At 41.2% G+C, this 13,430-nt stretch overlaps 1 protein-coding gene and 1 long non-coding RNA gene across 2 annotated transcripts in view; both read right to left on the bottom strand.

Annotated features, from left to right (window-relative positions):
- Nucleotides 1–13,430, bottom strand: part of LOC145554811 (uncharacterized) — a 337,275-nt gene that overhangs the window by 323,459 nt on the left and 386 nt on the right. The window lies entirely within an intron of this gene.
- ppp2cab (protein phosphatase 2 catalytic subunit alpha b) lies at nt 515–12,945 on the bottom strand. Its single transcript, XM_008401935.3, has 7 exons — nt 12,619–12,945; nt 4,956–5,165; nt 4,699–4,872; nt 4,354–4,443; nt 3,435–3,596; nt 1,612–1,730; nt 515–1,053 (listed from the first exon to the last, which is right to left on the bottom strand). The coding sequence occupies exons 1-7, from the start codon at nt 12,718–12,720 to the stop codon at nt 981–983; spliced, it is 930 nt and encodes a 309-aa protein (XP_008400157.1). The 5' UTR covers nt 12,721–12,945; the 3' UTR covers nt 515–980.

Raw genomic sequence — 13,430 nt, 5'->3', positions numbered from 1 at the left:
ACAATAAAAGTGTACAATTATTCAGTTATCTTTTATTTGCATTTTAAAATGTGATGGCATATTAAGGCCAGTGTAGATAGAGAAAGTAAATTTCCATCAAGAAACTCAAATTCTCTAGAAAAAAAAAAGGTCATTTCTGAGCTTATAAAGTTGGAAATTTTAGAGCTCAGAAATTTACGTTTTTCTAGAAAATTTGAGATCTTAAAATTAGATAATTTTTTTTTGCAGGTTCCCAACTTGGAGTTTGGAAATTTACAAGCTCTTTCTAGAAACTTTCTGAGATTAATCTCAAAATCGTTTGGTGGAAATATACTTTCCCCATCAACGGCCCCGATAAGCCGTTGGTGGTGTTATACCTCTGAGAACCACCGGGTGGCGCTAAACAAGCCCTTCTAAATAAGTGTCTGAAATGATGCATTTTATAGAAATACAAACATTTCCAGACGCTTTTCCTTGAACCAAGCCGTTACGTTTGATTCACTCTGAATTTAAACCTTAAAAAACAACCCAGACACCCAGAAGCATCTTTATTATTCTAACTGCTTAGTTAAAATACAGAGGAAGGGAGTCGGTGGGTTGATGAGGATTTTTTATAAGTTACAGGGGAAAATTGTACTTTGTGTAAAGCTTTAGATTTTTTTTTTTTACAATAAAAAAAAAACAAGAAGGGAAAAACAATCATATAATTTATAATCTGTATTTTTTAGACATATGATACAAATGTCATAAATGTATTTAAATGTACAAAAGTGCAAACGTATGTTGAGATCCGTTGAACTAAAGCTGACGGGACTCGAGCTGCAGGAGTTTGATGGTTTCGTCGCCAGCAGCGACACGTTTGGTCCAGAAGCTGCCTCGTCGATGTGCACTGCTGCGTTTCCCAGTTTTCTGTTCCTCATTCGTGTCGGTTTTGGTTCAGAGTCGTTTCACGCCTGGACTCTGGACTCGGCTGTACACGGGTCGCCAGGAGGGGTCAAGGTTCACAGGAAGTAGTCTGGGGTGCGGCGGGTTACGTGTGGCTCTCCTCTGCGAGGCGCCGGATCGAACTGCAAGCTGAACAGACAAGAAAGGTTGAAATTACAAATCTGAGCAAAATATAATTTACACAGCTATTAAACCAGGGGTGTCCAAAGTGCGGTTCAGGGGCCATTTACGACCCTCTGGAGGATTTTGGGCAGCCCACCAACCGTAGTTCAAGAATTGAACAAATCATAGTTGTATTTTATATTTTATGGCAAATGACATCTTAGAAAATAATTTTAAAAAAGACTCCCATTTACTGGAGACACTACAAGTTTAATTATTGACCTAATTTTACTCAAAAGCAAATCTTGCACCCCAAATAAAAAACCTACAGCCTGTGTGTCTCTAATGCTTTCCATCTAAATTTTATCAAAAATTAAACTTTTTATTTCAATAAACATTTTCATTATTTAGTTTATTATTGAGCAGGTACAATAAACAAAATGCACAAAAGGTTTGCTTTAAAAATGATTAAATTCTCGTGGCTCAAAGTTTGGACTCAACTGACTCAAGCAGCTCGTCTCATTTCAACGTTTTGTCTAAACAACATGCAGCAGAAAAATCCTGCTGGATTATGTTTGTACTTACAAGGAGTATTTGAGAGTGTCGTCCAACTCCATGATGGCCGCCTGGTTGCCGCAGCGATAGCAGTAGTTGGGAGCGCTAAAAATCGTCACCACGTTCCTCTCATGGCACCAGTTGTATCCCTGAATGAAGCAGATGCATTTTTCACCCACAAGGCAGAGCAACGTTTCAAACTGTGAACATTTCATGCATTTAATGCGACCATCCAGCAGGAAGCTGTGGGTAACTGGACCAGCCAGCAGGAAGCTGTGGGTAACTGGACCAGCCAGCAGGAAGCTGTGGGTAACTGGACCATCCAGCAGGAAGCTGTGGGTAACTGGAAGCAGCCAGCAGGAAGCTGTGGGTAACTGGAAGCAGCCAGCAGGAAGCTGTGGGTAACTGGACCAGCCAGCAGGAAGCTGTGGGTAACTGGACCATCCAGCAGGAAGCTGTGGGTAACTGGACCATCCAGCAGGAAGCTGTGGGTAACTGGAAGCAGCCAGCAGGAAGCTGTGGGTAACTGGAAGCAGCCAGCAGGAAGCTGTGGGTAACTGGACCAGCCAGCAGGAAGCTGTGGGTAACTGGACCAGCCAGCAGGAAGCTGTGGGTAACTGGACAAGCCAGCAGGAAGCTGTGGGTAACTGGACCAGCCAGCAGGAAGCTGTGGGTAACTGGACCAGCCAGCAGGAAGCTGTGGGTAACTGGACCATCCAGCAGGGAGCTGTGGGTAACTGGACCATCCAGCAGGAAGCTGTGGGTAACTGGACCATCCAGCAGGGAGCTGTGGGTAACTGGACCAGCCAGCAGGAAGCTGTGGGTAACTGGACCAGCCAGCAGGAAGCTGTGGGTAACTGGACCATCCAGCAGGAAGCTGTGGGTAACTGGACAAGCCAGCAGGAAGCTGTGGGTAACTGGACCATCCAGCAGGAAGCTGTGGGTAACTGGACCATCCAGCAGGAAGCTGTGGGTAACTGGACCATCCAGCAGGACGCTGTGGGTAACTGGACCATCCAGCAGGACGCTGTGGGTAACTGGACCAGCCAGCAGGAAGCTGTGGGTAACTGGACCATCCAGCAGGAAGCTGTGGGTAACTGGACCATCCAGCAGGAAGCTGTGGGTAACTGGACCATCCAGCAGGAAGCTGTGGGTAACTGGACCATCCAGCAGGAAGCTGTGGGTAACTGGACCATCCAGCAGGAAGCTGTGGGTAACTGGACCATCCAGCAGGAAGCTGTGGGTAACTGGACCATCCAGCAGGAAGCTGTGGGTAACTGGACCAGCCAGCAGGAAGCTGTGGGTAACTGGAAACGCCTCAAGAACGTTTTCATCAGATTGATGTTACCGAATTCACTTTCAACTAATTTAGAAATTGATTAATCGCTAACTGGAGCAAAAAGGCAGAAAAAACAGTAATTAAGATGAGATTGTATAAAATATATAAACATTTTTCATTCCAGATAAAAACACTTTGAGCGTAAAAATGTTTTACCCAGAACTCCTGAAGTGGTGCAGGTTTCTTTAGCGTCACTAAGGGAATGATGTCACTGCGTTTTAGACAAAGGCTTCATTTTCCTGTTTAAAACAGGAACTGAATTGTTTTTTACATCTTTATGTGTATTTCTAACATTGTATTGAAAAATTTAAGAGGTTAATTGAAAAATCTGTTGTTGTTTTTTACCCAATGAACCAATTTCTAAAGTAGTTGTTGTAGTTTGTTCACAGGATTTATATGGAGATTAAATTCCCCAATAAGGCGACTGGACTTCACTGAGGGGCATCAGTGAAGTAAAGTATCATCTGTTACACATAAGCAGTACTTTGTGTGGGTCTGAAACATGGAAACGGACCTCCATGACCAGCTGGTGGGCTCGGGACACCAGCGTGAGGCGGTTTGCGTGGTTGAACGTCTCCGAGATGTCCTGGCCGAAGGTGTAGCCGGCGCCGCGGGGGGAGATGCCCCAGCCGCCGCGGTCGTCCGGATCCGACCACAGCAGGTCGCACATGGGGCCCTGAGGGACACACAGGACAAACAGCAACTTTGACAACCATCTTAGACATCTTCTAGAAAGAAATCTGGATCCTCCTAAGCTACAAAAGTCAAAAATGTGAAAATGCAGAAATTTTAAGGTAAATCTCAAAGTTTCTATAAAAAAAATTGAAAATATTTTTTAGGGAAAAAAATAATACAAATTTTGATTCATCTCAAAAAGTTTCTATAAAAAAATTAGAAAATTTCTGAGCTCCAAATAAAAATTTCTGAAATTGAGATTAAGCTCAGAAATATTCTACAATAAAAAGGTGAAATTTCTGAGCTACAAAAGTAAAAAATGTGTGACTTTACGAGCTTAGAGAAAATCTTTTTCTAGAAAAATCCTGCTCTCGCACATGTTTGACTTTTGGAGCTCGAGATTTCCACGTTCTGAGCTTTTTCCTCAGTAGAAATTTACTCCTTTTATTTCCCATTTTCCTACACCAACCACCTCTGTTCATCACATTTAAAAACCCTGAGATTTACTTTCACTTTTTTTTGCGTGGTTGTTCACATTTCCAATTATATGCGACTTGTATTTCATCTCCCAATTTGAGCTGCAAACAACCTAAAAGCGTCCTGCATGCCCAGCAGAGGGCGCAATAACGTCACAGAGCATGCTCAGTGTTTTGCCACAAAGCATGATGTAGCCTAAATTGCAATTTCAGATCAAATCTAATACTTTCCTATCGGTGTGATATTAGCAGCAATAGTTGTACACATTTAGATGATTTTACCTCATGCGGTACTTCCTGTAGACGGTCCAGAGCCCTGATGTGGTCCAGGGTGTCTATCGATGGCGACAGGCCTCCATGAAGGCAGAAAATCTGAGAGCAACACAGAACAACATGTTTATGTAATGATGAGTCTCCAAAAACTCGAGTAAGAGTAGAGATACTTCGTAATAAAATTACTCATGTACATGTAAAAAGTACATCGCAGTAAAAATACTTGTAAAAGTACTTTTTCTTAAAAAATTATTATTCAAGTAACTGTAACTAGTTGCTACACGTCTGTCATAAATCTGAGCCGACATCGGGTCGACTCCGGTGACTCAGGTGGGATAACGCGGCGGCTCTGACCTGAGAGTCCACCAGCGCGGTGAGCGGCAGGTAGTCGAACAGGTCGGTGAAGTACTTCCACACGTTGGCGTTCCCGTATTTCCTTAAGCACTCGTCGTAGAAACCGTAGACCTGCGTGATCTGTCGGCTCTCATGGTTTCCTCTGAGGATCGTTATTCGCTCCCGGAAACGTACCTGAGACGCCAAGAGGACAAAATATCCTTCATTAAACAAAGTTTCTCCACAGTCCACAGGAGAAACCTCCGGTATGTGATCACCTTAAGAGCTACGAGCAGAGTGACGGTTTCCACGGAGTAGTATCCTCTGTCCACGTAGTCGCCCATGAACAGGTAGTTGGTGTCGGGGGACTTCCCTCCGATCTTGAACAGCTCCATCAGGTCGTGGAACTGGCCGTGAACGTCGCCGCACACCGTCACCGGGCATCGCACCTCCTGGACGTTCGACTCTTTGGTCAGGATCTCCTTCGCCTGCAGGGGGAAACCACAGAGAGTCAGGAACTTTAAACATTACCTGCAGCAGGGAGTCCAACATGTGGCCCAGGGGCCATTTGTGGCCCTTGGGACTGATTCTGTGTGGCCCTCAAGTATAAAACAAAGACTTTTTATTTCAGTTAGGGTAAAATTATTACCAACATAATTTCCTACAATGAAAAACGTTCATTACAACACAAATATTTATGATCAGCAGAACCGCGTTTATCCAGACTTTTACTGAAAAGCCGACTTTGCTGAACCCAAATCAGATTCAAGTTAAACTTTTTGAAAGGAAGTGACCCACATCCTGAGAATACATTTGTTCAGTGGAGAAACTAGATTTCTTTCTTTTGATTCAGTAAACGTGTAAAATCTTTTGAGCTTTTCATCCATGATGAATAAACTCCATTTTGTACAGAAAAATTAAAAAAATCTGACAACTTTATTTGCTTGATTTTATATACATTTTATTTTTCATGGCCCACAAGATTATTGATGATTTTACCTAATGTGACAGTTTTAGCCTCACCTGCTTGGATCCAATTAGTTGCTTCATACAGAAATTAGTCAACAAAAGATCAAGCGATTACTAAATGTCTAAATGTTTACTCTCTTATTCAAATAAAGTGTTTGAATTATTCATTTGCATTTTTAATGCATTATAAGAAAGGCTAAAGTATTTCTGCAGAATGCGGCCATTTAAAATAAAAAATCCAATTAATCGATAGAACAATCGATCCTGAAGTAACGGTTATTTGCAGCCTGCTGCCGTTTTATTGGCGATTCATTCCAGCCACGCAGCAGGAGCTGAGGCCTCCTGCTGCGGTGCATGACTCAGCGTGTGGCTGCAGGCGTTACGGCCGCCGCCGAGGGCAAAACAGGAAAATAAAATCGTTCTGAAGAGACGCTTTAAATGCACACAACCCTGATTCCTTCAGCCCCATTTCAACACTCCAGATTCAACAGGGTTACCATGACAACATTTTCAATTTCAAGAAAAATAAAGGGGATCATTATATTATAAATTAAAACAAGCTCTATAATTTACATTTGCATGATTTACTGTTTCTCTTTTTGGATGATAAAAGTCCAGTTTTAATGTTTGTTAGTTCACTGATCTCTGATCGTTTGTTCCTGCATTATTATTAAGCCATTATTTCCATAATTGTCTCAAACAATATTATCATTTAGTACAATAAAATGTGACCGGCCTCCCCACAGATACTACGAGTATTGAAACAACATATTTCTGTCACCGCTCAAACAAACGTCTCTCTAAAGTCACTTGGTTTGTTTGGCTCCCATGGATCCGTTCGCCGAGAGTCCGGCTGCAGACGGAGAGCTTTCCCTGGCCTGCAGCCAGCGGACGGGATCCAGACGGTCAGCACGGCCTGCAGCGCTGCACGAACCTGACCCACATTCACGCTCCACCTGCGTTTCAGTCTGAGGCCCCGGAGTGGAGCAGCGCCGGGCGAAGCCGTTTGGAGATTAAAGAAACAAATAAGTGGGTCACGTCTCAATAACGGATCGTTTTGCCTTCGGTTTCTAACTTAAACAATGAAATGAAAACACAGTCATGAAGCAGGGATTTTAGTAAACAATCTTTGCTGTTATCTTAATGTTTGTATCGAGTGTTCTGACCATTAATTGGATTAAAAAATATTTTTAATTTAATCACTTGAGCCTATTTTATACATTACAAATGAATAAAAATGTACAAATAAACAATTAAATTCCATTTTAAACAAACATTTTGTTATTTAATAATGATGGTTATATGAACCGTTTTCATCTTCATCTTTAAAGTACCAACATTTCAACTTAACTTTACATTTTGGTTCATCTGATTATGTTTAAATATTAAATTATGCTTTGATCAGTTGCTCGAGTCGCCCTTTTTTACTCTTAAGTAAAAATATGTTGAAGTAGTTTTACTCTGACCTCTGATGGTTACCTAGCAACCCGCTCTTTGGTTGCTTAGCAACAAACTGCTGAGTAACTGGTGCAGCAGCAGTTTGAGGTTTCAAAACAAAACAACAGAGTGGAGTGAAAGTGGAAAACAGGAAATGTGGCCAGACGTTTGGTGGCACGTCAGTGAAACAAACAATAAAATCAATAATTATTGATAGACTGATCTGAAACGTCTCTCAGCCCACACCACATCCGCCATCAGATTTCATTTATTGATGATATAACCTGTGAATTCAATAATAATCTGCTAAAAATAAAAACCTGAAGGAGATTACTCAGATCAAATATTACATAAGCCTGAACAGTGTGACCTTTAACCTTCAACAGTCTGATCCACTGAGGAAATGTAGCAGAACAAACCACAGACAGATGTTGCATAAGACTCGGTAAACCTTCACACCACACCTGCGTTGACACACCTGTCCAGGTCTGCAGGCGTCAGACGCCTCAGAGCCGAGAAACAATCAGCAACTTCCCGGCCGCCGCCGCCGTGTAATCCCATTAAAGGCCGTTAATTCGCCCTGAGAGCCTGAGCCGGGTTTAACGGCCGTAACGAGGCGAACACAGAGGACGGCTTCATTACCAGCAACACGACACGCTGCCTCCGTCACGCTGACGTCATTTCCTGTCTCATAACAAACCCAGAATTCGTTCATTTCTATAACAAAGTGGAAAACAAGCGTCTGGTTAAACATGAGGCGACCATCACCTCGTTACATCATCGTGACATCACAACAGGTGATGTCATGTGCCAACAGTACCAAAAGAAGTACTCACACCCCATTACAACGGCAAACCTGATGGACTTTATGTAACAAAGTATTGCTCAACTGGACTGGGAGGAAAATGAGACGCTGGTTTCTAAATGGGCTCCAAACAAATCTGAAAAGTGTGGAAGGCACATTGTGACCTTACAGGTCTGTCACCACAACAAAATGTTGCTGGTTTCTAAATTACCCAAGAAGTTATTTCAATAAGTGATATTGTTGTTTTATCCAAAATAAATAAGCCAAACAACAGAAACAAACAAATTAGGAATTATTATAAACAACATTTTCTTTTAAAAAATCTCGTTAAGGCCGAAGAGCCAGACTGAAAACTTTTACCATCCAGTTTTTGGTTGAAAGAGAAAAATGATAAATCATGCAAATAGGAATTGTCTAATTTAAGATCATTTTAATTCATAATGCAATTAATTGATTTATTGTTTATTGTGACAACTTGGAATTACAGCTTCAGATTAGGGCTGCTGTAAACGATTATTTTAGTAATCGAGTAATCTATAGATTTTTCTTACGATTAATCGAGTAATCGGATAAAAACAATTATGAAATGAAATATTGGTAAATCTTCCATAACACCAGTGTTACTATCGGATATCAACATCAGTCTATTTTTTCCACCTTTGAGCTTCCCTACCAGTTACTGTTTTGTAGACCGGGGGAGCAACACGGGATATTTACGGCTCCTCCGTTCAGAAACTCATCTACCAGCCATGTTCCGCCTCCCGTTTGTTCAGACCGGGATGATATAAGTTTATTGTGCGGTTCGTCCGTAAAGCTGCTCTGACCCTGTAAGCATCAACCCTCAGCCGCCCGCCGTGTTCAGTCTCTCCGCTCACCTGTAGAAATCCTCCTCAGCTTCTTCCCGCCGTTCAACCAGCAGCTCCGGAGCAGAAAGGCTGCCGGACTCCCGGCATCGCGCCGGTCATTTTAAGGATGTTTATTGGTCCCACAAAAACGATGAAAACCCGGAATTATCACCAATCAGTAAAATCCCCGCGGGCCGAACTTGAAGATTGGACGTTATGCCGCTAACACGTAGCTTCCGTCAACAACTCAGAGGCGGAAGTCAGAGCTCCGCGCAACGCAAATAATGTTCCGGCTGAAACACGGTGCGCTAAATGATAAAACATAAATTAACGAAGCTTCGAGGCAGAAAAATTTTCCTCGAGGGATTTTAATAATCGAGGTTCTCGAATCACTCGAGGAATCGTTTCAGCTCTACTTCAGATATTTCCAAGTATGTGAAGAGTGAATATTTTTCTTTTCAAAGAGCTGCAGTCTGACCACAGGCTGATGCTGCCATCACCATATTTAATGCTTACGTGGATTTAAATTTGGTGCTTGTTGCCGACGTGTTTTATTGAACAGCAGGTTTATAAAGAACAGAAACAGATTTTCTAAACACAAGATGATTCAGACCAAGACTGAAAACTACCAACTGACACACAATCAGTTTAATTTTAACAGGAAAAAGACAAAAAGGTCACCAGGAGGATGAAGCTCCTTTTCTGAACTTCATTACATTTTCTCCATCTAACTGACAAAGAATCTAATTTCCAGGCAGCAGAGGATCGTCTTCTTTTAAATTAAACTAAAAAACAACCAGAACTCCCTGTTGTGTAAATAAACTGTGTTTCTGAGACACTCCAGGCTGTGGAAGCACTGGGACAACTGGGAAAACTGGGACAACTGGGAAAACTGGGACAACTGGGACAACTGGGAAAACGACGACGTTAGCAGCTCAGATTTTCAGGATTCCTTCCCAACGGCCACCGAAGGAAACTCAGAGAGCTGGAATGTAGGGAGAGAACAAAAAACACAGCATGTCTCACTCCCACACACACACACACACACACACACACACACACACACACACACACACACACGCACACACACACACACGCACACACACACACACACACACACACACACACACACAGCGAGCCGTGCTGTCCTCAGTCACACCCTCTGATCCTCTTAGCAACAGGCTGCCACGGCGCTGCTGATGCAACGCGCAATCAATCATGTCCTCTGCTATTTTGGAGACGGGGGAAGCTGTGTGGGCGCGTTGAGCTGAGAATATCAACGGAGCAAAGAGAAGCAGGGATGGAGGCAACCGTCCATTTTTAAAGCTACTCTGTTCTATTCTTCTGAAAATAATACCAGCAATATTTCATCTGACAGCCAAAGAGCAGTTAAGAAATAATTGCTTCACTTTTGGGATCAGGTCTGTTACACAATAAGTCGCCCCAGAAGTTATTGCAATAAATGATAATATTGATAATATTGAGACCTTTTTTCAGGAATACAATGGTGATCATGGAATAATAAACTTTAAATTCTTATGAACATTTAACGCTGGAACTTGAAGACATTTTAAATACCCAAAACAAAACAAAACAAATAAAATGAATTATGAAGTCTCTGCTAGTTGTGATCAAACATCAAACTGAAACTTTTATCCTCCAGAAAACTGATAAACTATGCAAATGGAAATGGCTGAGCTCGTTTTAATTCATCATGAGATCAAGTGATTTACTGCTTATTGTAACATTTATGAATATGATGTCTGAGCCGAAGCAGAAAATAAACGTCAGGATTAATGAGCCCCTCGACATCCCTGACTTTTAACCTGCAGCACTCAGCAGACCAAACATGGCAGTGAGCCGACTTCCTGTTTCCTGGAGGAAAACAGGTCAGCTGACAGAGGAGCAGTGGAGGGAAAGTACTGGAAAATCCGATTCTTCTCAGTCTTTGAATGCATCAAAACAAAAAGCAGCAGCTTTAATGCACGTTTGAGCTGAATACAAATGAATGTTTGGTTATAAAAGTTGGATAAATGGTTATATAGTAGCAACACAGGCTGCTGATCCTTTTAAGACAAACATATTTCTACGCTCTGGTTTCGATTTCGGCTAAAACTGATATTCATATTTTAGCTTGTGCCAATAATGGTGATTTTATACTTTTGTCATTTTAAAATGTGTCATTGACTCACTTATAATTCGTTCATTTTCTTTGATTCGTCATAATCCTCATGTAGAAAAACAAACATGTGAATCAGTTGAAGTCATAAAATAAACCTCATTTAGTTACATAATGCAAAAGGGATGTAAACAGAGGAGGGCAGAGTATCCAAAACTATTACTCACGAGTATAAATACTTTAACATATTTTACTCAAGTAAAATGAAAAAGTAGAAGAAAAAAAGTATTTGGTGACAAAACAAATCTACTCAAGTACTGAGTAACTGATCAAATTATCAATAATTTAATATTTTAAAATTGTGTCAGACATAAAAATATAAAATTTAAATTTTGGTATTTTAAGGATGAAAATGATAATAATTCATATAAATAACAAAAATCAGGTAAAATAAAATGTTTCCAAATCAGATTCTTTCAATAAAAACGTCAGAACCTTTAAAACAGAAGCTGCAGGTTTGAGTCTGAGTTTAGGGAGTTTCCAGTTAAAACAGAAACTTTACTCAGGTAAAAAAGATACTTTATAATAAAATTACAGCATTGTAAGAATAGGCCTATACTTTTTTCAAGTAAATTGAATAAATATTGCATATGAACAACACAGCTCATACAATTTGATGATGCAAAACTTCTGTCATGGTATAAATAAAAGATCAGCCCATTTTTAAAACATAAACACAAAACTGAATTTATTTGAAACCTGAAAAAACCTTCAGACAGGAAGGATGTGGACGGGAAACGCCAACATTTTAAACATTTTATTCTCTTTGGACCTAGAAACCCCTCAGTCAGGTTCTGGTCTTTCCAGACAGCGTGTGGATGCTGGATTGGGGTCAAGCTGCAGCCCTGACCACTGAACTGAGCAGCGTTTGGCAGCAGGAAGCAGAAACATACGGACACGCTGCGCGTCCAGCTCACAGCAACCAGCAGCAACTCGCTCCGTTTTCACCTGCGCCGTCACTTCTTCATAAAAACAAATGTTACTTTAGGATTTAATACAATAAATATCCATTTACAAAACGTTTTGGTTGCACACTTGGAGAAAACAGCACTAAAAAGGGAGATAAATAAATGGAAAAACACAACTACACTGCAAAAATACAAAATCATACCAAGTAATTTTGGTTTAGTTTATAGAGTAAATATTGTAGTCCACTTAAAAACAGACAAAACTAACTTACAAGGAACTTTTGGTGAAAAATTTCTGGTTCCATTGGCATTTATTCCACTTATAATACATTTTCCCAGGTTATAAGTGAAATAATCTTATTTTGTCAATATTAAGTAATTATTAATTTAAAACAATGTCCTAAATTTTGCTTAAATGTTTTTCTTATTGCAAGTGTACCGAGATATTTGAACGTGAAACTAGACCAAAATACTTGGTAAGATTTTGTGTTTTTGCAGTGTACAAAGGCCGGTTTAAATGACTGACAGCTGTAAATGTGAAATCACTTGAACTTCCAGTGGCCAAGTTAAAGTTAATTAGCCACATTAACTCGTACTAGTCGTTTTAAACCCGCATGTATTCAATTGGCTTAACGGTTTCAGGCTCCAGCCGCTAATTACCGAATAAATAAGACGCGCCGCGCGGTGAAATCTATACTTATAGACGCCATTTTAAGGATGTCTGGAAGGCAACAGGGAGAACAGGAGAGATGCTGAATTTAAATTTCTGATCGACATGAATCCGCTCCGGTGTCTCACCTTTTCGCACAGTGTCTTCACTTGTCCCTCGGACAGCTGCTTGCATTCGTTCAGCTGCTCGATCCACTGATCAAGCTCCTTCGTAAACGTCTTTTCGTCCATTTCTGTGTTTTATTCTTCTATGAAACGGCAACAGTTGCTTTTTTAAACCGAAACGTTAAGTAATGTCGTTGGAGGAGCGGCTTTCTGTGGCAGCTCCGCTGCGGACTGTAAACTGAGGCTCGAACCAGCGGCTGCCAGGTCGCTACGATTTGACTGAATTGAATCTGAACACGGGGAGGGAAACTGGAGAGCAACGATGTCTGTAAAGATAACCGCCATTACGGCGGGCATTTCCGGAAAGTGCCTTCAAAATAAAAGCTTTCTCGCTTAGCTACCATTTTAGAGCGAAAGAGACAATTTAAACAGACGCAAATCTTCTTGCATGATCGTTTTACTCCTATAATTTTTAAGCAATGAGATAATTATAGAAACCAGTGGTTCTTAACCTGGGTTCGATCGAACCCCATGGGTTCGGCGGAGCCTCTGCCGCGGAGGTAAAGACACACTTGTGTAAAGTCGTGATGACGCCCCGCTTTGCCATCACTTGCTGCAGAGGATCACGTTACATTGCTTAGCCAATCAGAGGATCACGTTACATTGCTTAGCCAATCAGAGGATCACGTTACATTGCTGAGCCAATCAGAGCTGCGGAGGAGCCCTGATTGAAGGAGCTCCTCTCTCAGCATGGATTTGAACTTTTGTTTTTAATTACTTCAGCAAAGCTCACAGTTTTTACCAAATTCCATCCATCCATTTTCTTGCACCCTTGT

The sequence above is a fragment of the Poecilia reticulata genome, chromosome 14 (assembly GCF_904066995.2).
Source record: "Poecilia reticulata chromosome 14, P_reticulata-male-v2, whole genome shotgun sequence".
NCBI lineage: Eukaryota > Metazoa > Chordata > Actinopteri > Cyprinodontiformes > Poeciliidae > Poecilia > Poecilia reticulata.
Note: the sequence above shows the minus strand (reverse complement) of the source record. Positions and strands in the feature narration are given on the sequence as shown.